Source organism: Oryzias latipes, chromosome 16, assembly GCF_002234675.1.
Source record: "Oryzias latipes chromosome 16, ASM223467v1".
In the NCBI taxonomy this organism is placed as follows: domain Eukaryota; kingdom Metazoa; phylum Chordata; class Actinopteri; order Beloniformes; family Adrianichthyidae; genus Oryzias; species Oryzias latipes.
Window position 1 is genome coordinate 20,405,549 of NC_019874.2, and position 25,406 is coordinate 20,430,954.

The 25,406-nt window shown below is 38.5% G+C and overlaps 3 protein-coding genes across 9 annotated transcripts; 2 read left to right on the forward strand and 1 right to left on the reverse strand.

Annotated features, from left to right (window-relative positions):
- Positions 1-3,750: 3,750 nt before the first annotated feature.
- Positions 3,751-10,295, forward strand: wnt4b (wingless-type MMTV integration site family member 4b). 5 transcript variants are annotated; one of them, XM_020709860.2, is made up of 9 exons: positions 3,757-4,843; positions 5,081-5,332; positions 5,653-5,806; positions 5,899-5,983; positions 6,065-6,196; positions 6,863-7,005; positions 7,091-7,231; positions 7,322-7,484; positions 7,566-10,295. In XM_020709860.2, exons 2-9 carry the CDS (start codon positions 5,244-5,246, stop codon positions 7,733-7,735), a joined length of 1,077 nt encoding a protein of 358 aa, XP_020565519.1. In that variant the 5' UTR covers positions 3,757-4,843; positions 5,081-5,243; the 3' UTR covers positions 7,736-10,295.
- Positions 9,805-14,078, reverse strand: LOC101174454 (cell division control protein 42 homolog). Of its 2 annotated transcripts, none has more exons than XM_004077978.4 (6): positions 13,976-14,078; positions 12,466-12,570; positions 12,275-12,347; positions 12,086-12,195; positions 10,741-10,938; positions 9,805-10,605 (listed from the first exon to the last, which is right to left on the reverse strand). In XM_004077978.4, exons 2-6 carry the CDS (start codon positions 12,568-12,570, stop codon positions 10,516-10,518), a joined length of 576 nt encoding a protein of 191 aa, XP_004078026.1. In that variant the 5' UTR covers positions 13,976-14,078; the 3' UTR covers positions 9,805-10,515. The 2 variants fall into 2 exon arrangements, with proteins under 2 accessions (XP_004078026.1, XP_004078027.1); XM_004077979.4 differs by having other exon boundaries at positions 13,942-14,059.
- Positions 14,079-15,318: 1,240 nt separating this feature from the next.
- On the forward strand, positions 15,319-24,488 carry mlf2 (myeloid leukemia factor 2). 2 transcript variants are annotated; one of them, XM_020710627.1, is made up of 9 exons: positions 15,319-15,634; positions 16,624-16,732; positions 16,844-16,879; positions 17,226-17,279; positions 18,557-18,685; positions 18,921-19,080; positions 19,198-19,413; positions 19,734-19,748; positions 22,179-22,328. In XM_020710627.1, exons 1-7 carry the CDS (start codon positions 15,591-15,593, stop codon positions 19,407-19,409), a joined length of 744 nt encoding a protein of 247 aa, XP_020566286.1. In that variant the 5' UTR covers positions 15,319-15,590; the 3' UTR covers positions 19,410-19,413; positions 19,734-19,748; positions 22,179-22,328. The 2 variants fall into 2 exon arrangements, with proteins under 2 accessions (XP_020566286.1, XP_004078029.1); XM_004077981.3 differs by lacking the exons at positions 19,734-19,748; positions 22,179-22,328 and adding an exon at positions 24,065-24,488.
- Positions 24,489-25,406: the final 918 nt, after the last annotated feature.

Below are 25,406 nucleotides of genomic sequence, written 5' to 3' on the forward strand. Positions count from 1 at the left end.
ATCCACCTGCGTGTGGGCACCACCATGCCATCCAGGCAGAAATCTGCGTGTTCCTCCTCACACAGGTAAAACGACATGCCAGCACTGCTCTGTGGAGGTCAAAGAGGCCTGCTGAGCAGGGCGGCGTAACAGGACCCTAAAGTAGGCCGGCCCTCCTGTCACAGCAGTGTTATCACAGCCTCAGAGGACTGCTCTCCGTCTGCCTCGCTCACTACAAAGACTCCTTCTGTTACACTGAAGGCCAACAGGTGAGCAAGAAGAAAGTGCAGAACGGTGTCATTTGGATCAGAACAATCCCAAACGCTCACACAAATCACAAATGACATTACCATGAGTTATCCAAATATTTGGTCTGAGTTTTTCAGTTTAGGAATAGTAAAGTCACAAAAAATTCAAACACAAATTAGTCGTCTGACATCTGATTTGAATCATCTGAACCTGTTGAACCCCCAAAACATTTTTTAAAGCCCAGTGCGAAAAGTTTTTCACCCAATTTTGGATTCCTGAAGTACCCCAAGGCCTCACGTCTCTATTATAACAGCTAGTTTGAAATATCTGTCTTACATCTGCAAACGTGTCACCTCTTTTCTCTGCCCAGTAGGTGCAGGAATGATAACAGGTATCCCTGGACTTCAGTCTACTGTTGGGTGAAAGATTTAAAATGCATTCATACACAGATCTGCTCCTAAATGTCCTGTTTTTGAAGGGATGACAAAACAGCCACATGGCGTGAAATAAGATTACTTTATGATTCAACTTGCTATCTGCTTTGGTGTTTAATTTTTACATGTTTACAAGAATTTAATTGATTATCAACCGCAAAACGAACATATATATATAGCATATTGTCTGCTTCTTTTGCATCGATATTGTTGGGATCTGGCAAGATCATTCGACAAACCCTTGCGTATAGGAAAAATGGTCAAATCATGAGTCTGCTCCTGCTGACTGGGCACACTTTCAGTTATGTTTTGTTGTTGTATGTGTTACCAATGCGACCAACAGACAAAGAAGACTTCTGTAGAGTCATCTGTTGCATGTGAACTGGGGTTTTCCTCTATTATATCAATATCATCAGATCTCTTATGTCATAAGATCTTAGTTCACATTTAATCCATTGCTGAAAACTGCAGTTATGGAAGGACCAACCTCTTATTTTGAAGGTCAGGGCTTTACGACCTGTCAGAAAATCATGTTTCCCCTGGTTTGGTAATTAGTCATGAGATATTATTAGTTTTTTTTACAAATATGAAAGCTGGAAACACAGAGGTCAAGACCTTTTACCACATTTGAAAAGCCTCTAATGTCCTAATAAATGAGCATACAAGCTGAAAACAAATGTCTGACTATAGTCTGTTGCTACAGCTTTAATGCCCTTTGCTTGCAAGCTTGTGCACATATCCTGGTGTCACGTGTTGCCAACACCTCTTTCGCACTATCTGCTCCCTCCATGCATGGCTTTCTCTGCACCTTCCGCAGGCAGCACCTCAACTAGCACCATATTTCCATAACATTCATGGGTCATCCATTCCCTTTGCCCCCTCCCCCATGTACGCTCAAGATCGCCGCCCACTCTGCCACCCCCATTTCCCTGCCTGACAACACCACTGCCTGCCATCCCATAATATTCATGCACATGCTCCGCACACACTCGCACACAGCCCCTTTTGTTGGCAGAGATGGCTGAGCAGTGCGAGCGTGCTCGTGCGCGGCGATCTTGTCCGTGCTTGATGTGATGATCAAATCTGCAGTCAAACTGCTGAGGCAGGTAGCCTTCAGGTGCAGAGAGGAAGCAAAGCGGAGGAAGTAGGAGCAATGGTAGGGGTGGGCCCACATGTTTGACTATGAAGTCATGAAGTCCAGCATTGTCCTCTAAGCATTCCGGGGGGGGGGAGGGCAATTGTCCATTCTACTGTAAGCATCAATGAATGAAGGAGGACCATTCTGGAGTTGCCTCACCTGTTCCTTCCCAATGTAACACATGGAATTCATGTCACCTTTAACAAGCAGCCAATCAGTGCTGGACCCCTGAAGTACTGTAAAAATGGCTATGAACAGAGAAAAGATAAAGAAATATACATATAAAAAAGAAGGCAAGTTATTTACGAGCATAACAGAGGCGCCGAATGCGACACTGGCCAGAACATCACCATGGTGTTGCTGTGGGAGACAGCGGGGGACGTCACTTGGAAAAACTGGGGACACAAAAGAGGAATACGACACATGGAAAACTAAAAAAAAAAACAAAGGGAGTAGGCCCAGAGAAACATGTCTTTGTAGATTCAGACAGTGGAGTGTTGACAGATGTATGACCACGAGCCTGGTGTCAAAGGGTTCAGGCAGTGTGGCCCCAGAATCCTGGACAAGAACTTGGCAGAGTTTGCAAAAGTTTACTTTTATTTGCTCACTGACTGGTTCTACAAATGACTTCAAGAGTGGTAATTGGGCTGCCCCAGGTGTGACGGAAGTTTAATGACCCTTGAAATAAAATTTCTCATTAATGATAAATGTATTCCTCCAAAAAAAACAAATTTTCTTTACTTGTAGTTTAAAATTTTTAAACTTTTTACTTGAAGAATAAGTATATCTGTGGATTCTGCAAACACTCGAAACATGTTTACAATGTATTAATTTTATATATGTTTTAGGGGTGTAATAATCGATCTGTCTGAGACAAGTTGTTAATCAAATCAAATCGACTTTTACCATAACTGAATCGTTTCAAAATGAACTACATTGTTTACATCAATACTGGAAAATACCATTTGGATTCAGTCATGGTAGGTTAGGTTATAGGTTCCTATAACGTAAAAATGACCAAGTGCATCACACGGACAGCTCATATGTGATGGCAACAAAAACGGATCAAACCCTCATTACAGTCCAATGTGTGGAAACACTTTGAATTCTGCAAATAATCCAAAATGTTCTCTTTGGATATTTGCAATGTGGAAAAACAACAGTGTGAAACTAAAATGTGAATGGATTTGCCATTCATTCTTGTTTACTTGTTTGTTTGTACACATATTTAATTTACACGTGATAATCTTACAAGAAATACGAGGAATCTGGAAAAATTTCACCTGTTCTGTTCAGTCCCAGTTATTTATCTCTGAGTCCCACTGGTTGAATTTTTGGCTGATGGATCCACTTTAGGTCAGTGAATCGAATTGAGTCAGATCATTTAAAATGAACCAATATCTGCTATGAATCGCATAGTCAACTGCAAATTATGACATCAAATTGTTGGTAAAAATGAATTGTTACACCTTTAATAGGTTTTCTAATTAAACTAACATTATGCAAATTAAAACACACATAAAGATAAAAGATCATTGTGCTAAAGGACATCTACAGGATTTACTATTTAAACTACACAAAGGCGTATTATTCCACAGGGTTGCCAATAATTCAATTATATCTGCTTCAATAAATCTTTAGTTATTTCCACCTAATGTGTCAAAAAAAAACTGCAAAAGAGAATATCTTTAATATGCCCCCTTGCTGTTTTGTTAAGAATCTGACAGAGAAAAGAAGATGACTTTTAATTTCCTATATTTAAATGAAATGTGATCAATAGAAAAAAGAAGTAGTAATTTACCTTAATGCTGCATACATCCTAAAATGTAATCAAGAAGTGCAAAAAAATAAAAAAAACACCTGAAAAAGAAAGTTGCTTTTTTCCACAAAACAGTAAATCCTTTTAGATTAAGAATCATTTTCTTAAAAAAAGATGACATATTTGCAGTCAAAGTAAACATTTCTGTGTTGCAGAATTCCAGATGCCAACATGAAACATGGACAGCATTGCAGAATTTTGAAATTTATGTGCAGCAAATTATTCTTTACTACTTTTCCGACCACTAGTGTACAGTCCCGCTGCACTCTCCCTGGGCCCTCCCTCTTCTCTACCTTGTGATTTATTTGCCTCAGTTCCAATATTTGTCGGCTGTGTCTTTTCTTCCCCTTGTCTAAATGTCACCCCTTCTTCTAAGACAATATAGGGAGTGGGAGAGAGGGAGAACCAGGAGGCAAATGCGTGGGACATGGAGGAAGAGGAGGGGGTAACTCGTAAAATGTGCAACAAAGTTTGGGAAAATTAAACATTAGGTGTAACACTTTTCTCACGCATATAAGTGGAACCAAAACGTACAGGGATTATCTATAGGTGACTGACCACCAGTCATATTTCGAATTCATCTACAAAGTTTGGAAAAAAGATACACAACAACTTTTACATTTGCATTTAAGGAGAAAGTTGTGCACTTTTGTGCGGTCGGTTGCACAAACTTACTTCCCTTAGGTTTCAGGTCTCGTGTCAGCAAAATACGATAAAGAAAATACTCATGGTTTTAATTCCCACTGCTTTGATCCTTCACCAGGGAAGCCTCCCCTTCCTCCTCCTCCCTCCTGCGTCAACATCACTCCACACCCTGCATCATCCCTGTCCTCCCTCTCCCACCCTCACTCTCTACTTCCTTTAAAACCCATCATTCTCATCCGACTTCTTTCACACATTCCCGTTTCCACCTGGAATAAACACATGTTGGAGATGGAAAAGAAATGACACAATGCTTCCCATTTTTGAAAAGAAGACAACTTTAGTTAGCACTTCTGGGTTTGAACTTTCCCGCTTTTAGGAATACATTTGAGTGTTTTTCCATTCAATCGGACGTGTGGACTTATTTGCATGTTTGAAGGATGGGTTTTTCTTGCCATTTGTAACATACTACAGTAATTATGCTTTTGCTGTCAGTAACAGAGCTGAGGATACTGGTACAACTTTGCTGCCAGATATTTTGATTTATTTTGGAATACCTGGCCATCACAGAGGTATGATGTGGTAAGGATCAACATTTCTCGTATAGCAATGAACTATTGAAATATTACATGTATTTAACTTTTTTCCTACCAGCTGTTTGATATGCTTTTTGCCTCTTGGTAGTTCTGTCATGCGATGTACACTGCAAAAAGTTACAGTAGTATTAAGAGGAGATCATATATGAGAAACGTTTCTTTTTTATTTTTCCAAAAAAATTACAACAAATGCAACTTTGACAAAGTGTCAACGCTTCAACAGAAATGTGGGGATCACCCCCTGATTCTGGACCACAACCATAAAGCCACACGTGAAGAGAAGAAGCCAGAGGGGAGGACAAATTGCTTGGACTGTGGAGACACACAGCGTGCTGCCCAACGACCCAGCCTGACGCACGGAGACGGAGAGACAGACCGACAGTCTGATGCCAACTGTCTCCCCTGTCAATCTCACGGCACCACTCCTCCTCCTGTTGCTATGGGCAACCCACTCCACCATGGCAACCAACTGGCTGTAAGTCTAGTGTTCGTGGAAGAAGAGAAAGAGAGTTTGTTTGTCATGCTATAACTTTTAAAAGATGGTGACATGTCTCTAAATCTCTTTCAGTTGTTCCCTTCTCTTTCTTTGTCTCACTCGTGGTGACCTTTTGTCGTCTCTCTTTCACTGCCTTCACTGTTCCCTCACTGTCGTCTTTACTCGGTCGTCTCCTTGTTTCCATCCAGCCTTAGGTTCCTTGCAGTTGTTATCTCCTCGACTTTTTTGTGTCCTCCTCCTCCTCATCTCCTTAATTCTACATTTTCTCTTTTCCACACTCACCATTTTCTGTGTCCCAGCTCCCTAGGGAGGCTGCCTCGCTCCAGGCCTGTGTCGGGTGCTGCCCCGTGTGGACGGCTGAGGGGCCTTACCCCAGGACAGGTGGGAGTGTGCAGAGCACGGGGGGAGGTCATGGAGTCTGTCCGCAAGGCAGCAGAGATGGTTATAGAAGAGGTATGATGACTGAGCAGGAACCCCTGGGTGTTTATGAGATAAAAAACTTTACTGGAAAACTGCAATGCTTCTATCGTTTACATCCAACTCAGTGTCAGCACCAGTTCAGAAATCGCAGATGGAATTGTTCCACCACCCCACGAGGGATCAACGTTTTTGGCAGAGTCATGAACCAAGGTACCACTCACAGTAGTCATGATGTCACAGAAAAACGGGATGAAACACTGAAAATAAGAGGACCTGCATCTTGTTTTTCAGGCACTCGTGAGGCAGCCTTTGTGCATGCTTTATCCTCCGCAGCCGTTGCAGTGGCGGTGACCCGAGCATGCACCCGTGGGGAGCTGGAGAGATGTGGCTGTGACCGGAAGGTCAGGGGCGTCAGTCCAGAAGGTGAGCTTGGTTTCTGCTCCACAATAAGTCATCAAGTTATTGTATTGCATTTTTCAGAGCCATCTGCTGACTGGTGGTGGTAAAATCACAAACACACACATTTTGTCCTAGAAAAGGTTTTTAGGATGTGAAGAACAGGACACACAAACTATGGCTGTGTCCAAATTCCCTCCCTACTCCCTAACTGCTAAATAACGATGAAGTAGATTTTCAAACTAATTCAGCCACATTCTCATAGCTTTTTTTTTAACAGAAAATATAACAAAACCTAATAAATATGAACATCCTACAAAGGCTATTCATAAATCCACTATGTTCTGATTATGAAAACTTCCAAATAAATGAAAAATAAATGTGAAAATGCATTTTTTTCACATAAATTGTTCAAAGTCAATGCATTGTAGTCTATATTTGCCAACCTAGTGAGCATCAATGCAAACTGTTTTTTTTTGCAGACTTTGGTAAAATTTTTAGGGCACTCAACGTTGGAATTGTCGATGTGGACAGCTCAAAGTCCAAAAACAAGTATCCCTGTTTTTTAGGTGTAACTGCTTACGTAGCTGCTGCTAACAAAATTATAATCATATTATCAGAATTATCATCAAATTCAAACAAACCATACATTTGTTTGACTCACTGATGCAGGTCATTTCTGTCTCATTTCAGGTTTTCAGTGGTCAGGGTGTAGTGACAACCTGTCCTATGGTGTGGCTTTCTCCCAAACATTTGTGGATGAACCAGAGCGAGGCAAAGGGCTGTCCGCAGGGCGCCCGCTCATGAACCTTCACAATAATGAGGCCGGTCGAAAGGTTGCCAACAAAAACCATCATTTTTACCATTTCAAATAGCCGTTACAATTGCGTTATGTGTTATTTGCAACTATGTCATCCTCAGGCCATCCTTCACAACATGCAGGTGGAGTGTAAGTGTCATGGTGTTTCTGGCTCATGTGAGCTGAGAACCTGCTGGAAAGTCATGCCTCCATTTAGACGGGTCGGAATAGTGCTCAAGGAACGTTTTGATGGAGCTACAGAGGTATGAGAGCCTTCGGTTCGTTTTTATCTTGCTTCATTGGGAACACAGAGGAGCCTTGAGATGATTATTTTGACACCATTGTCCATCTAGGTTCGCTTAACGCGTATTGGATCCAGACCGGCTCTGCTCCCTCGTGACCCCTATGTCAAACCCCCAGCTGCTAGAGATCTCGTGTATCTTTCACCGTCTCCAGATTTCTGCCATCTTGACCCTGACAATGGCATACCTGGAACTGCTGGTCGGAGATGTAACGGTCGGTAAACTATTAATTAACAAGACTTTTTAGTACGTATTCAAGAATTTTAAACTTGACACATTATTTTAACATTTCCAGGGACTTCTCGGTTGGCTCCAGACGGCTGTGAGCTGGTTTGCTGCGGGCCAGGGTACAAAGCGGGCCGAGCTGAGGTGGTGCAGCGCTGCTCCTGCAAGTTCTCCTGGTGCTGCTCAGTTCGTTGCCAGCAGTGCAAGAATACAGTCACCATCCACACCTGCAGGGTGTAGGATAACTGAAAGCCCAGACTGAAAAAGGCAGAAAATCACTGACCACGGAACGGATCAACTTAACAAAGACAAGAAAGCGGTGTCAGTGTGACTGACTTCCATGCTTTGGTTAGAGTATTGATAAAAGCTCCAAAATCAGGCCAAAAATAAAAAAACAAAAATCAGCACTACCAATTGTCTGCTTCTAATATAAAGTTTCACTTCAGACTGCTTCAACAGGCTCAGTGCATGAACACACTGCACAGTCAATCACCTGACAAGGCTTTGAAAGCTGAACCTAACAACAACTAACAGCTAGCCTTTATTTTGAAAACCCCTCTCTTTTGTGAGTATGTATTAGGCTAGCAGGTCTTTTTCTATTTATGTCTTCTTTTCGATTCTGGTTTATTTATTCATATATCAGAGTCTGCTTCAATTCAGCCTTCGGCATCAAGAAAACGTTGACTTACATCAGTTGTGTTTTGACCTTCGCTCGCTTTACAAATTCTTCTATTTGCTCCTAAATGAAATCAGTGCTTTTAGATCTGTTCAAGAAATCTAATAAATTAGTAGTTTATACATAATGCCAGCATTTGTTTGATTTCTTTTCTGAACTTAAATGCTCATAGCGGCTAGACACAACAGTATGCCCACCTGTTGTTCAGTTTATTGTTTGAGTACCTTAAAGGAGTTGTGGGAGCAGTTCAAGGAGGCAAATTGTTTATGCCCTCCTTAGCAAAACCCACCTTGCAACTTGAATATTAACCATTTTCATGATACAAAAGTTGCTGCCATTCTCCTCATGAGTTAAGCATAGTCAACGTGCAGGGTACAAACATGAAATACAGCCCTGAAAGCATTTACAGCCATGTATCTCTAGCTAGCAGATTCCATCCCATACAATCACTCTAAACCACGACAAATGTGTGGCACAAACGATAAGAAACAACAAAAGAGCTGTTGTGTGCAGTCACTGGACCAAATCTGTGTAGCACATGAAGTGCAGAGCTTTGAAAATGACATGAAACCTGTTTCTGATGAATGCTTTGATGCCAAAAACAAGCCTGACACGACTACAGCCTGTTCCATTTTTGTTGCACAAGTGCAATGTAATCTTGCAAGGAAGCTTGTTGTGTAAACACATCATATACAAAAGCCAAGTCACACTTGTGGTTGTCTACATGGTGAGAACTGTAGCCTGATAAACTGAACTGTTAAACAGAAACTTTCTCAAAGCTAAAAAACAAACATTTTCCTAATTTTTCCACTTAAAAATAAAATTCAGCAATATCCATGTGCAGCTTGCCTTTTATATTCAAAAACCAAAAAGATCTGTATCATAATGGTAAAATAGTGTAAGACGTTTACTTTGGGCCTACACGGTGGTGTAGTGGTTGGCACTCTTTCCCGACAGTAAGAAGGCACTAGTTCTAATCCCAGCTGGGACCTTTCTGTCTAGAGTTTGCATGTTCTTCTCATGCATGCCTGGGCCTTCTCCAGCTTCCCCTCAAAGTCCAAAAACAAGCTTCATAGGTTAGTTGATGATTCTCGGTATGCATGCGACTGAGCGGCCCAGCGACAGACTGGAATCCTGCTTAAGGTGCGTCCCTCCCTTCACCCAAACACAAGCTGGGATAGGCTCCAGCAGCCCAGTGACTCCAAAAGGGATAAAGCAGGTTTAGAGATTGGATGGATGTTATTTTCCAAACTAATTCTTCTATTCTATCTATCTCATACAACTGCTCAGTGGCCAATCTTGCACACATTGTTATAAAATTGAGATGTTCCTGTAAAAACACCTTCAGCAGAGACACATCTCAGACTCAGTCTTACTCCTAAAGCAAAGACCTCAAAATTATAAACTGTGATGGGGTTTCTTTCAGTTAGATGTCTGTTCTGTCTGAGATTGTGCATCATTACTAGAAAAGCCTTTTTCATACGTGTTACAGTCAACACTGAAGTTGATGCTCATAAGTAAGTTGAGAGAAACAAGACAAGAAGCAGTAAGAAGCGTTAAACTTCATGACTGAAAAATGTACTCAATTTTTCCCCCTCCTTAGATACGTTCTTAAAAAAACAAAACTACATTATTTTTGGAAAACCAATTTATTAAAAATTCCTGTGATTACAAACGCCCAGAATTTCCCTAGAAAAGGTAAAAATCTTTATCCTGATTAAGAATAAATCAAAGATACCAAAAATCTATATTTTATTTATTGCTTTTCTCTGAAAAACAACAAAAAAGATTGATCTCGATTAAGTAAAAATTCAAGTTTCAAAATAAAAACATTTTAAATTCTAAAATTTCCCCAAAACACATTACTTAATTTGTATAATACATATAAAAAAATAGAACAAAAAATGAATAAATCACCTGATGGAAGTCAAACTGGCGAAACACACCAAGCCTTTGTAAACGTCAAAGGGAGTTGGTGGACAGTAGCCATGGCAAACAGTCATATTTGTTTGGAGTGATATTACATCTATTATGCATTCATTATTTAATAAACAGAGGGCTAAAAAAGCAAATAGAGTACCACTCAAGAACATATATTTCTAAAAGCTTTCAAAAAAAAAAAAAGGAGATCTGTGGCACTTACTGCATGGTGGAATATTTGCACCTTTGGATTTTCTTTCCTTTTTATTTGAAGGCACAATTTAAACAGACACTACTAAAATGAATCATTGGCATCTCCAGCCTAGTTTGGTTTTGTCCTTTCTTGCTTCCCCTGAAAACAGCCATGTGGCCTTTGTGGCAAACTATCCCACCCATTAGAATATTTCCCAGTGTTGGCTTTTCTCTATAGAAGACGACACTTCTTCTTCGTTTTGGTTTCAGGAGGTTCCAGAGCTGCCAGTATGGCCTCATCAAAGACATTCTTAAGTCCTCGCTGGTGGAAAATAAGGGCAAGGAATAGAAGAAGTAAAAAATGAAGCATGGCAGATTAAAAAGCAAATGACGTTTTTGTTTTGTTTTGTAATAAATCAAGAAAGTCCTCAAAGTGTGGTTGAAATTTGCCCCTTACCTGTGTGAGAGCAGAGCATTCCACATATTTGACAGCCCTGAGCTCACGGGCCAACTTATCACCACTCTCCGGGTGGAGGGGCCGCTGTTTGTTTTTTGCCAGCTTCTCAATAGTGTTGCTGTCTTCCCGAAGATCTACTTGGGTCCCCACCAAAAGGAAAGGTGTGCTTGGGCAGTGATGTGAAATCTCAGGGACCCACTGTGGATAAATGACAACTGATGTTTTTTGTGTTTTGTTTGTCCTTTAAGATCATTTGTATGCAACAAATCCTATATTAAATAAAATAAAAACTAATTAGCTCTTAAAAACAATTCTCCAGAGTAATTTTATTTTTTAGAAATGGTAATAATCATTTATTTTACAATAACTAACTTCTATTATAATCTAATGTCAGAAAGGTTAATTAAAAGCCAGAATAGTTCCAAAATAAAGCAATATAAAAAGTAATGACACAAAAGAACAGTTAGGTACACATTTACATGTTTGCGCTCTGAAGGCCATATCAGCCTCTACAAGCAGCATCACTTCGTGCCTTCTTTGCATAATTACACATCTAGATTTGTTTCTGAAATCCAAACAATTTAAACAAGAATAAAAGACCATTCTTTTAGTGTATCAGTGTTTTTAGTCATAGAGTTTCAAATTTGTGCAAAGTAAAAGAATGATTTAAACTGAACTGAATCTAGTTGGGGTCAAGTGCTTACTGAAAAAGTGGAGCTTAAAGAATTTAAAAATGAAAATTAAACAGGTGCTTATCAAGTTATTGTCAATCCGAATAAAAAAAGTTGAATAGGGAAATAAATGGAAACAAGCAACGGTCAAAACGGAGCCATTTGGTGTTAGTTGTTCTCTACATGGATTTAGAATTTCAGGAGGGTGTGATAGAAAGACATATTATCTTTTATTAAATGCAGTGATGCAATCCGGACCCCAACCTGTAATGAAAATCTCACCAAAGTGCCTGTATTCTGAAGTCACTCTGCATATCTGCATTACACACAGCTCGGATGTGATGAGGACATTTTAAAAGCTTGACTTTAATCACACAAACCCGTAGAATTATGTGCCAATATAAGAGCTTTCAAATAATATTCTAAGTTTAAGTAGGCCAGGTGGTCTATAATTGACAAAAAAGATCAATATCCGGTTCATAACTTTTTATCTGTTATCAATGGCTTACCAACACAGTTTCAGAAGTTTCAAAATATAAATTACTTACAAAATATGTAAATTTAGCAAGTTTAAAATTGATTTTAGTAGGAGATCAATTTATTGGTTATTACACATGTAAATGCAGCTCTGATGTTATTCCCTTGTAAGTTTCAGTGATCTTTTAAAAACTGACCTTCTCTTTGACATTTTCAAATGATGACGGGGAGACGACAGAGAAACATACAAGGAAGACGTCTGTTTGGGGGTAACTGAGAGGACGCAGCCTGTCATAATCCTCCTGACCTGAAAATCACAACCAGGAAGTTTAACATTTAGTTACAAAGCTCTATACTTGGGACAAAAGACCTTCAAATCCACAAACCTGCTGTGTCAAAGAGGCCAAGTGTGTATGGCTCTCCCCCAATCATCACTGTCACTGCATAATTGTCAAAAACCTTAGAGAATAAAATGCAATTCAGAAGGCAAATTTTCAAGAATTGTCCTGCATTTTCGCAATACCAAATAGAAAAAATGATTTTACACAACAAATCAGTTTTAATGAATTCCTCTTACTGTTGGCACATATTCTGAGGGGAACTTGTTGGTGGTGTAGGAGATCAGTAAGCATGTCTTTCCTACTGCACCGTCTCCTACCACTACGCATTTTATAGTCTGCATCTATTAAGAAAAACACAAACAAACAGGAGAACACGTCAGTGGAAACAATGCATTGCACAGACAGCCAGTCTGAAAGTGGGACGGAAAGTAACACAAAAATACCCGGGACTAATCTTAGCTTAAAAATGTCAAACTTGACTTAGCATAACAGCAAATGAAAACATATAAGAAAACTGGAAAACATTTGCAAGAAACCAAACATGAGTTATGAGGGACAGATGATAGTCATCACTTGCTGTGCATTCATTTCTGGCAATTATTTGGTGAAAATATATGATCAAAAACTGCAACTAACCCTAATCCACTTGACATCTTACATTTGCACAATTTGTTTGTAAAGCATAAATAATCATGAATAAACTTATATTTTTAATCATTTGCTAATCTTAATAAATCACAAGTCAAAAACTAACTGAAAGTTAAATAAATATCAGATATTATACTTTTTTTTAATGCATATTCAATGGACTTTTAATACATATTCATAGCCAGAATACTATTTAAGTACATGCATTTAGTGTTGATTTTTTTAACATAAAACACCATCACAACCAAATAAATATACTTTAAATAAATGGTTAGCTACCTAATACTCATGTTCTAATAAACATTTAACCGTTTAAATTTACTAATAACGTTATAATTACTTTTTATATGGGAATTTTTACTACATAAAAAGTGTTTACTGGATTTCCTTAAGTTAAATCTGTAAGATTTCACTACTGTGGAGACAAACAGAAAGAAAAAACTCCAGCGAGGACAGCAAAATACTTGTTGTTACATGCGCAGAGAAAATATTACTAATGTCAGCCAAAGGCTTCCGCATAGCAAACATACCGAAGACGCTTTAGAAAGAAGTTAAAAGAGGGCCCTTTACCCAAATGAAATTTAAAAGCGGATGCTGCCAACACTTCCGCTAAACTAAGCTGTACTTCATCGAATAATCCTTTTTTGAAGCCTGCTACATAATAGTACCGAAAGACAGAGAATGTAAAGGTTATTTTACCACGAAAAGTTCGAGTTGAAGGTGATTTCATAGAAATACAGAGTTAGTGACGTTATTATCGTAATTTTCATCTTAACTTAAAGTTAAACCTATAATAGAGTAAACTATACGGAACTCATATGAAACAAAACAAAAACGAAATAGTTAAGTATAGGCTGGTTCAAAACTCGAAATTATCACTATTTTAAGAACTTAACACAGGTAAAATTAACTAAATTGAAATTAACTAACTGCCCAACACAGAAAAGGAAACGTAACACCTTAGGCATTTCTTTAACAAAAACGAGTCTCGTCATTACGAAAACATTATCTTCATATGAAACTGCTAATTATGAGTTACAACAGTTAAATTAAGTAAAAAATACCTTGATAAGAATTGTTTTTACTTCATCAACCCACCGTTTTTCTTCCGACAGGTTAGGCGTTGGTTACATCCGGGTTTGAAGGGTAATATATTCCTGGCGCATGCGCACATCACATGAGCACATGAGGAAGAGAAACCACTGGAGCCAGCTGATATACTGCCTCCTACTGGAGTAACAACTAAAATCTCAATAAGGTTTTGTCTGAGCTGTTTAAGAGCTGTTTATTGTTATGTTATCTACTTGAGCATCGGTAAAAGATGTGGTGCAGTAAAAAATTCTGTATTTAAAAAAAAGCTCTTTCATTTAAAAGAAAATATTTTTCAATTAAGATTTGGACATTTACTTTTTCTTTTTTTGTTAAGTAGCTTTTTTAAGTATTAGAAATAGTTTTGTTGTAACATGTTATTTTTCTTTAAATGTGCTACTACGTGAAGTAATAGCAGCACAATGGCTGTGTTGGCAGATAATTGCATAAAAAGGTCATTATCTGGATCATCCAGGACAGAGATTTTTGCCAGGAAGTGATATTTATATTTAGCGTTTACTGCAAGCTCACTATATGCTCCAAATTGCCTAAACCAAACTTCAAAGTGCTTAGTGGATGAAGATAAGGTTTTGAAATATCATTTTACAGATCACACATCTGCTGCTTGCAATGCTTATAAAACAGCAGGCATAATGCATGAAGACGTAAATAAGATTTTGTTTAATCCAAAAATTACTTATATTTTAAACCATTAAAAATAAATGTTTGAATTGTAAATGGAATTGGTCCATGCATACTCAAAATATTGGCATTTCAGTTGAAACCCAATATTTTGAACATAATTCTAAAGGATGAAAAAGAACATAAAAGGGTGATTTTCACTTTTTTAAATTTATTTTCAAAATTTCTTTAAGGATGTGTAGATGTCAGATTTCATATTTTTTTTAAATGTTGTTTATTTTCGCAATGCCATAGATTTTTGATGATTAAACATGTCCTCAGTTTATTACTCGGTACTGTTGTTCTTTTTTGTTTTTTTATTTGACTTTTTTTGACAGTCAGAATTTTACATTTGGTCTAGTAAATATTTGAAAGATCACGTTAAACGTCTTTTTTGTTTAGTTAACGGTAAAACTTTTGAGATAAAGCTACTTTTACTTGCATTCAGTTTTTGAACAATTAATCATTTGTCCTTAAACAAATATCACCCGTCAATGCAACTCTTCTTGGAAACTTTAAAAAAAAATACACATCATATTTCAAATTCAGTTAAATCACTACATATTTTAACAATGTTACAAGTACAAGTATTTTTACATAGTATTTTATATTGTCATTGCAAAATACTTTATTTTGAAAAACAGAAAGACAGGAAGTTGAAAGTGAGGATTGACGCTTCCTTGACAGCAGCGTTGCTTCCCCTTTGTCAGCGGACTGGCTTCCGTTCTAATGTTTGCTCCAGGTTTCTGGAATGTACTGTGCAGAGACTCTCATCCATAAGTTCTTGTGATTTGCTGTAGTTTCAGCTGTCTGGTTTTTGCCAGAGATCTAGTGGAAGATCCTGTTTTCCGTTGTGACTTGAGCGTGAGTCGGTTTCTGTAAATTAACGAGTTTTTACCTTGGCCGCTGGCTTGGTTCAGCCAGCTGAGTTAAATCACCTAGCATGTTTCGCTTCTTAAATGACGGGGATGACGAGCTCTTCATGATGTGAGTACCGACTTTTATCACGCTGTGTCACCCTTTTTATTTGTCTGTTTTGGAAGTTGTGTCTTAAAATGCTCATTATGAATGTCCCCGTGCCTTGAAGTAGCGACTTTTCGCCGTTCTAGCCAGCTGTGCAGGGGGCCTGCAGAGGTCCACCATATTGGAAACACAATAACAAGAAAGAAAAAACTGTCACTTTTATCTCTTGAAAGAATAGTAACGTATTCATCTATCTGAAGCGACACAAATCTCTGCCGTTAAGCTTATTTCATTTAATATTGTTCACACTTTTCTCGAATTTTCCAGACATTTCAGTTTCCGCATATTTAGAACGGTCCCCTTCGTTCAATGGAAAATGCAGGCTAATGGAATTTGCCAACAAAAACCCTCGCGCGTGTTAGACTTCGCTAACATTTACAAATTAAAAGCTTTTAAGGGTTTCTGAAAAATAAACATAATTTATTAGCTTAGGTAATGTAATGTTTGGTTGACATAAAATGCAGGATGAAAAAGGTTAATAAATGTATTTGAATACTATAAAATAAATCGTATGAACTTCAAATTACTCTGAGATCCTTTAATTTATTTTGTAATAATATTTTCTGTGGAAATTATATGGAAAATAATCCAAATGATAGTTATAGCATTATCAAATTTATTATTATTATTATCTAGAGGAACTTTTTGGTTGGCATATAACAATCCTTCTTTGAAGGAGCTGTTGGACTGCTTAATAAAACGTGTAGGTGTTTTGTTTTTGGCTTTTTTTTTTTTTGTCATACTTCTCACACTACCCCCTTCACTCAAAAGTAGTCACAAAATTTTGCAGGTGTTGTTTTCATTTACCAACACAAATTTTAGCTTTATGCTTGTATTAAAAATAAAATAAAAAAAAGACTGGTGAATTGATTTGAGAACAATGACACAAGTGTTTCCCTTATTTAGACTTAAATGATATATTTTAGACTTATAATTCACCTTTTATTTTGCAGGGATCCCTTTGCAGCTCACAGGCAGCAGCTGAGTATGATGACCCCATTTGCCATGGACCCGTTTGCTCTGGTTCCCCAGATGCACCCACACCGTGTGGCACGCAGACAGGTGACAGACCGCCTTGCGGATAAATTTAGAATATATTTTTACGTCTACCTATTATATTCTTTTGATTAGTATGATCTGCTTAAACTGCTAGTTTTATTGTTTTTGTTTTAGGCTGGCCCTCTGGCTCCCTTTGGCATGATGGGAATGGTGAGTTTTGAACTTCAGTAAATCCATCAGTGGACAATTTTTTTTGTCTAAAAACAGATAAGGCAACTCTTGTCAAAACATTAGAGCCTTTTTCTTCTCTGCTATAGTTTAAAGTTGATTTCAAAATTTCTCTTTTGTTTATTTGTTTTTCTGGATATAATGGGGCCATTTGAAGACATTTTTCCCTTTGAGAAAAGATGTCATTGTTTTTAAATAGAGCAACATAAAACATCCCATTTCCACCTGGTATTTTCAGGTTCTGTTATATTCGTATTAATAAGAGGAAGAGGTAGGAGTGCTGGATTAAAGCAGATCTCAACATCAGCCAATGTCTTACTGTTTGCAGGGAGGAGGATTCATGGATATGTTTGGCATGATGGGAGAAATGATGGGAAACATGGTAAGTCGTTTTTGAACCACGTCCAATAAAATAAATAAAAAGAGTATAGTATATAAATAGTAGGGGCGTTCGGTAAGAATCTGGCGATATGATACATATCCAGATACACGCCCTACAATACGATACATATCGCAGTATTGTACCGGAACACATTTTCTTTCCTTTTTTTTTTTTAAGTGTGACTTCATTTAATTATCACAATGTTAAGCACTGCAATTGTATCTCATTTACAAGGTGCTTTTACCCAAGCAAATTCATAGTGCTTTTATTTTGGTAACTTAAAATATATTTGTTCTTAAAGGGAACAGTCAACATTGTCTGCTTTTTACAACAAATATTTTTCAGTGTAAGAAAAAAAAATAGAAAGACTGTGCCTTAACCCAACAGGGTTCTAAAAGTATGATTGAGGAAATAAACTGCTGTTTATTCAAAATATTTCTTAATGTAGCTTCTCCAGAACTTTTAAACGGTTCAGGAGCCTGAATGGTGCTTCAAAACTAAATGAGAAAAAAAACCAAACACCAATTTTTTCCAGAAACATTAAGTGTGATGAGGCAGCATGACAGGTTGAAGGAAAGTTGCTTTAATGTGGCTAAGATGCTTTATTTACATTACAGTCTGCACTGGAGCTGCAGTTCTGTTTTCTCACACGAAGTATGAGAAGTAAACATGTATTTCACCGCTTATCAGAGCGTGGTACACATCACTCTGATCCATCGGGTCGCTGAACTAAAATCTATTGCTGTGAGGTTCCGCAGAACCTCGGCCCGCTTTGCCGATAGCATTTTGGCTGGTGCTCCATGCATGAGCTGCTGTGCAGCTGCACTTCTTCACTCGTTCTTATCTGAGCTACAAAGCACCGCAATCCACAATATTGTATGATATTGGCAGCAACATGGCACAGATTTTCTGTTCAGTACCTATAGCAAGTAAAAACTATGGAGTGCATGTCTCGTAACAACAAAACTAGCTGCATCTTGCTGAGATCTTGTAGTTGTTTTGTGCGGTGTAGAGCTGCTCAAAGAGGCTCATCCTGCTGGCGGTGCTGCCAGCTAGTGGTCGGATGTTTAAGTAGAAAACAAAAGTCCAGACGCCAAAGATTGCTCATAAAAATTAAATATCGTCCTGACAGCATTTAAATCCATACAACTATTGTCAAATGAATATCGCAATGTATTGCCCAATCGATTTATTTTTTCTATTCTTTTTTTTCTCCTACACCCCTAATAAATAGGATTCAGTCTCACCTTGTATTTATTTATTTTGTTTTCTTCCAGGAAAGGATGTCTGGCTCACCAAACTGCCAGACATTTTCCTCTTCGACAGTGATTTCTTATTCGTCTTTAGACGCAGGAGCTCCTAAAGTTTATCAGCAAACCAGTGAAACCAGAACTGGCCCTGGAGGGGTAATGATGCGTTTACAGCTGTTGGAGTGTTAACATTTTAGATGAAATGAGGAGTTGGCCACAGATAGTGTTGTAAATAATAACATGATTGGCTTTTCTTCTCTATTTGCACATGAATATATTTATAGGTGTAACAGCAGTAAATATGTTGCGTATAATCTTACTATTAGAGGTTTATACTGAAGTATTGTTTATCTGTAAAAACATTAAACGTGTCCGTTGATCTGACCCTCAGATCCGTGAAACCATGCAGTCAGTGAGGGACAGTGAGAGCGGCCTCGAGCGCCTCGCCATCGGTCACCACATTGGGGAACGTGCACACATAGTAGAGCGTTCGCGAAATCGCCGCACTGGAGACCGCGAGGAACGGCAAGACTTTATTAACCTTGATGAGAGTAAGTTGATCTCCAAGTCTCACAGTCTCATCATGTTTTTGGATATAAAAAATTCGCATTTAAGATGCCCATGATGTCATCTAATCACCAAAAATATCTGTGCTTCAATCTTGCTAGGTGAGGCTGAAGCTTTTGATGTGGAATGGAGGAGGGGGACAGGACGATACGCCTCTCCAGGTGCACGTGCAATTGACTATGGTCAAGATCGGCGTGCAGGAGGACAGCAGCTGGCTCTTACTGCGCCTCCCAGTTCAACGTCCCCCCCAGGTCATCGACATGAGTCCCCCAGACACCGCCAGCCCCAAACCCGACCCCGCTATGACTGGTGAGATGGTAAGTTGAACGTAGCACTTTGAGTTGTCTCTATGGGAAGTGTTTTTATTGTAGACACACACACTAAAAATCCTTTTTAAGTTTTTACATTTTTTTAGATTAATGCATAAAGTATCTTTTTCTTGATTCAAGTGCGTTTTTGGTTTTTGCCATTTTAAATAACCACACAATTAAATGTAATTAAATTGTGACATTAGAATCAAAGTTTCTTCTTCATAATTAGTTTCCTTTTTCATAACAAATCTCAAATTCTCCACAGTAACAAGGGAAATAAATCAGGCTTTTATTACCTTTCAGTATTTTATGTTTCCTTTTTTCAGTTGTAGGAAACAGCAAGTAAACTATGGAGTCCTATACTGTTCATAATTAAATAAATAAATATTTAATTCAATAAATAAATATGACGTCATGCAAATACACAATCAACCAATAAATCTCTCATAAATATATAAAAAGATCATGAAATTGTGAAAAACCTGCACACTGATTTTAAATTAGCCATTGTATTATTCAATATATTTCATTTTGCTTTAAAAACATGTTCATTATTTTAAAACAGCATTTTAAAAATATTCATTTTAATCATGTGGAATATATTATAATTTTACGTCTTTTTTCAGAACCTCGGATTTCAAAATCAATATTTTCCAAAGTAGCTTTTATTTTTATTTAATGTTGCTGTTTTTCACAATGGCTGATTTATTTCATGAAGAGCTTTTTCAGGAGAATGGGTCTGTCTGTCAATCAAACTAGACAAGGCGGAGACAATTTTGTGATTGGCTATTCCTTTACCCAGACATGAGCAGCAGCACCCTAACTCCCCTGTCTACATCGATCGAAGATGCTTCAGCAAACGTGACGGCGCAATGCACACTCCTCGACACTAGGGGGAGTATGCACCTCAACACATCCACAGTGTTACAAGAAATTGGGCAGTTTTGGTTCTAAATTTGCGGATAAAAGTGGCTTTGGGCGAGTGTGCATAATTCAGTTGGTTTTGTGGTCGGTTTGGCAATTTTCATCTTCTCATGAACGTATAGTAGTGGTCTAAGTTAGGCTGAGTGGTTGTTGGAGTTCCACTAAGCTTCTATGAACTGGAGTTTCCATGAACGCAACGTGCCGTGTGTGGGAGGGGCAACAAGCTAATATTTTGAGCCTTAAGGCCTGTTCACACCGGGACGAATTTCGCCGGCGATTTTCGCCGACGTTTAACGCCTCGTGACTAAACAAAGGGCACCAACGAGAGTGTGCACACCGACGCCAAAAAACGCCAGGCGTTAAAGCGTCAAAAAAAAAAACGCCTCGGGTTCGTTTTTTTTTTTCGACGCGTCGCGTCGAAATCTACTCGACCAATGAGAATGGCGCTTTTGCTCACGTGTCTTGTTCTTCACACATACCAGTAAAGAAGATAGACGCCAAGTAGCGTCTACACAACCGCGAAGCAATAATGACGGACATTCTAAAATATCCCTGAACCAAGCACCAGTTGGAGCTACTGGTGCTTGAAATATTCATGTTTTCTTTGTTTGATTCTGACAAGCGCGTAAATACTTGCTCTCTTCTTCTGAGTGAAAAGCGAGTTTAAGAAGCGTAAAGTTGCGCAGCGCCACCTTGTGTACAGGAGTATTTCTGTTTTACATTAAGCGCCATCTAATGTCAGGGAATGAAATTGCATGTTCACTCCACTCATCGTCAGCGAAAATCGCCTGGGTGTGAACACAAAAAACGTGGCGAAAAACGCTGGCGAATAACGCCTGGCGAATATTCGTCCCGGTGTGTACGGGCCTTTATAGCCACATGGAGCGGTTGCTTGTGCTTATCTCAGTAACAATGCATGGATGCACAATGTACATGGAGAGTGTTAAGATGTCAGAAACGTCATCGCAGGAAAGGTTCAACATTTTTCTTGAGAGGGAAAATAAAACCAGAGGACCTGATTATAATCATTGTCTCATTGAAAATAGAAAAATATCATAAGGTTCAGGAGGCCTGAGCAGGCTTGTCCCGCTTTGCACAGCTGCTTGGTCTCACTCTGTCGATCCTCCTGCGAGCCGACATATGTCACGATGTGAGCTGTGAGTGAATGGCGTAAGAATGAGGAGTGTGAAAGATGTTGACGACCGGAGCTCCTTTGTGGTTTGGTCCACACAAACCCTCAAACTACAAAAACAGAGTTGTGGATGTTTGCATCTTCTGCAGCAGACAGATAGTTTCTCTATTTGATCCTCTAATGTCAGCAAAGCCTCGCGGATATCGCTGAAATATGTCATCTCTGACTGGCACACCGCTGAGCGGGTATCGAGGAATATGAGTCGATTTCCATGGATCAGCCAATGAGTGTTTAGATCCCGCCCACTTTCACTGATTGACAGAAAGATCCATTCTGCTGAAAAAGCTCTTCATGAAATAAATCAGCCATTGTGCAAAACAGCAACATGAAATAAAAACAAAGCTACTTTGGAAAATATTCGATTTTGAAATATGAGCTTCTGAAAAAAGACAGAATTATAGTAAAATTCAACATGATTAAAAATGAATATTTTAAAATGCTGTTTTAAAATAATGAACATGTTTTTAAAGCAAAATGAAATATATTGAATAATACAATTGCTAATTTAAAATCAGTGTGCTGGTTTTTCACAATTTCATGATCTTTTTATATATTTATGAGAGATTTATTGGTTGATTGTGTATTTGCATGGGGTCATATTTATTTATTGAATTTAATATTTATTTATTTAATTATGAACAGCATAGGACTCCATAGTAAACGGCATCATTAAACTCCTGGGTGTCTCTGGAAACAGTTTAGTACAACTTTGAGGTAAAAGGCGGAGAAGCCCCTGGTTGCAGTGTGCAGGCCGAGGCCCCACTGTGTGATTTTTCGTTGCAATAAAGGTTCACATTCAATTATACCAGTGCTTCTCAATTATTTTTTGCCAGGCCCCCCCTAGGAAAAAGAAAATGTTTTACCCCTCCCTCCCCTTGAGACGGGAGCGCGCAGCTGCAGGGACAGCAACTCACAGGTTTCAGGCTGTTACGAACACTGATAGAACAGATGATAGGAAACCAGCAGTGTTGCAGATTTTTTTCCAAGCACTGAACCGCTGTCACCACCGCCTCCCCGGACAATTGCCCGTATTACCTGTGCCTAAAACGGCCACTACTGCGAGCCCCCCACCCCCTGGCATCGCATCGCGCCCCACTATTTGAGACATACTGAATTATACTAAGTGTCTCATCTTTGTGAAGCTGATCTGGTTTCTTCAGTCTGTGTGGAACCAGTTCTAGATGGAATTGTTTTCTAGCAGAGGCTGAATTCTCTTTTAGCATTATCAATTAAAGTGAAGTGATACCGGATTTTGCTTCCAGTGTCACTCATTTCTGTACGTTTTACTGTTGATGCTGTCTTTTCTAGTCTTCTGGCGCTCGATTTTATTCATGTGCTGTTAACGTATGGACCAATTGTCAAGTAAGACAGAATTAAGGGCAGGAAGAAAAAAAAAACTGTTCCCAGGAAGAAGCCGTTTGGTTTAAAGAGCCAATCGATCGGTCATTATACCCGTCGTATCAACAACCGTCCATTTAGTTCATCCTAATGTTGCTTGTGTTTGCCTGCAGCTGTGATCGTCTCCAGTGTTTGTTTATAACATGAATGACATCCTGCTCATTGACTACAGAGGCGAAAAAAAGAGGCAAATTGCATTTTGTCGTCTAGCGCAAAATTTGCAATATATCTGTATGAGATGGGAGTCGCATCACATTTTTGTTCAGTCTGCCTTTCCTGTAGCCAAAAATAAGTAGGGCTGTTTGTATCTTAAGATTAGAATAGCTTGTCTTTTACTGAAATAAAATAATGTACACGGCGAGCCTTAATTTAATCATCTCAGGATAGGAAGAGTGCAGTAGGTGGCAATATTGCACGTGGAAACTTATAAAATGCGAAGAAAAAATGGCTATTGTGGTGACGAAGAAGAAATACAGTGGGAGAAGGGGGGTACAGGGTGAGGAACGTGTTTAACCCCGCCCACGTTGAGCCAACCCTCGGTCTGCACGCTGCAGCCAAACCCGTCACCATGGTTCTGTATCAGGGATGCATGGTATTGGATTTTTGCTCATTTCCAAAATATGAGAAAATGTTCACATATTGGCCATAAGGATTTCCAATATTGACCTTTTTTTTGTTTTTGTTATTGAAGATAAAACGCAGTCAAAATGTCACTGTGGATTTGATCAAAAACAAAGTCAGCACCAAGGGAAAAATATTACAGAAGTTGCATTATCATACATCCAGTTATGGTGGACTCAGACCTGAACTGGCACATGTTTTGCTTTCTTTATGCTTTCTTTATTTCTTTATTAAGATGTGAAACAGTAACATCTAAGTATTTTATATAAAATCAGACTGTCTTATTTGTTGCTTCAATCGTTTTTACTTTACTGTTTGAATAAAATGTCAAACCTAAATGGGATTTTAGTCATCTGCATTAATGTTCAAGAACTTTCACCTTTTTTTTGTGAAATTTAGATGAGCAGATATGCTCCATTTTTGACCAAACGGGATGTTTACTTGTTTACAAAAACAGCTTTGTGTACAGGTTAAGAGCGAACCTGCGTGTAATCTGGTGTCACCGTTCTGATCATTTTACAGATGCCAAACTGGACAAGGTGAGCAGATGGAGGAGTCACAAAAATGGATCCCCCCATCCCCAATGCTGTGAACCATTCTGAAGATGGAATTGCCATCTGCCCCTTCTATTGTTTGATATGACTGGACTGTCGAAAATATAATTCACTCACTCACACAACCAAACACACACTTCACAGCTACATTTCAACCTCTTTGCTGTTTTTACACAAAGAGGGAACTATATATACATGCATTCAAATTTGACTTGTTTTTTTTTTTCTTTTTGCCTGCTGCACTTCAACGTTGCAGTATACAGTACCTTCTACTGTACAGTCTGTTTAATGTCTGTGAGGACACTAGTGTGTCGGTGAATTGAATTGTATACTGTTAAACTAATTGATCTATCTAAATAAAAGTTCATTAAACATTGTTAGATAATTATAAATTGTGTCTTTGTGTTCTTTTGGGTTCAATGATGTTAATATTTTCTTTTTCCCCAACTACCTAATTTTAAAGTGTCTTACTTTCTTACATTGAAGAAGTAGGTTGGTGCAAGGAAACCCCGCCCCCCTTCCCCTCCCGTTGCAGAGAGCATGAGACCCGCCCAGCATATTTTCTGCGTGACAAAAACACTTTCACAGCAATTTGAGTAAAGAAATGTGATTTTCTTTTTTCAGCTACATTTTTTTCATACATGTCCGTCATCAAAAAACTGCCACAAAATGTTGAAAACACCTTTTTTTTTTTAAGTGGGTCTATCTGTAAGTTTTAAGTGGTTGTGGCTGGGACTTCTTTAAGAGGTTTTTAATCTAAGTGATTAAAGTTAATAAAAATACTTTTATAAACATTTGTATTTTTTGGCTTAATGCTCAAATCTGCAGTTATCTGAACTGATGCACAAGTAATGTTTTTTCATATGCACTTACCCTAAAAAATGGGCATTTGTAAACGGTGACAAATTCCTTTTTTTTCTTCTATTTTTTGTCTATTAAACAGAGCTCTATTCCTGCATCTTGTAAAATGCTCTGTAGCTTTAATCCCTTCCATGACTATTTTTAACAGCCCTCCCTTCCAGCAGCTTCTGCTCATGTCACCTGTCTTGTTTCCTTTAATCCACATCAGTAGATCTTCACAGACAAGGCCACTCATTTAGTGCTGGCTTGGCAAATATCCGTACCCTGTTTGCGTCTCTGTGGTGTTTTTTTCCCCCCTCCTGCCATCACCACTAAAATCACATTTGGAGGGGATTAAACCTCGGTTTGGTATCAAAGACCCGTTCTCTACATCATTCCTGAATGTCATGTGTGGTTGATGGATAAATTGGCTTGTATCGGTATGACAAAATCAATCTTAAAGGTCAATC

Bases quoted from the DNA above. Each gene is read 5' to 3' on its own strand.
- mlf2 (XM_004077981.3), top strand. From the start codon at position 15,591: ATGTTTCGCTTCTTAAATGACGGGGATGACGAGCTCTTCATGAT. The intron at 15,635-16,623 runs GTGAGTACCGAC...TTTATTTTGCAG, and splicing joins GATGACGAGCTCTTCATGAT to GGATCCCTTTGCAGCTCACA. The intron at 17,280-18,556 runs GTAAGTCGTTTT...GTTTTCTTCCAG, and splicing joins GAGAAATGATGGGAAACATG to GAAAGGATGTCTGGCTCACC.
- wnt4b (XM_020709859.2), top strand. From the start codon at position 5,244: ATGCCAACTGTCTCCCCTGTCAATCTCACGGCACCACTCCTCCTCCTG. The intron at 7,006-7,090 runs GTTGCCAACAAA...TGTCATCCTCAG, and splicing joins ATAATGAGGCCGGTCGAAAG to GCCATCCTTCACAACATGCA. The intron at 7,232-7,321 runs GTATGAGAGCCT...TTGTCCATCTAG, and splicing joins GTTTTGATGGAGCTACAGAG to GTTCGCTTAACGCGTATTGG.
- LOC101174454 (XM_004077978.4), bottom strand. From the start codon at position 12,570: ATGCAGACTATAAAATGCGTAGTGGTAGGAGACGGTGCAGTAGGAAAG. The intron at 12,348-12,465 runs GTAAGAGGAATT...TTATTCTCTAAG, and splicing joins CCTCAGAATATGTGCCAACA to GTTTTTGACAATTATGCAGT. The intron at 12,196-12,274 runs GTTTGTGGATTT...TGTGATTTTCAG, and splicing joins TGGCCTCTTTGACACAGCAG to GTCAGGAGGATTATGACAGG.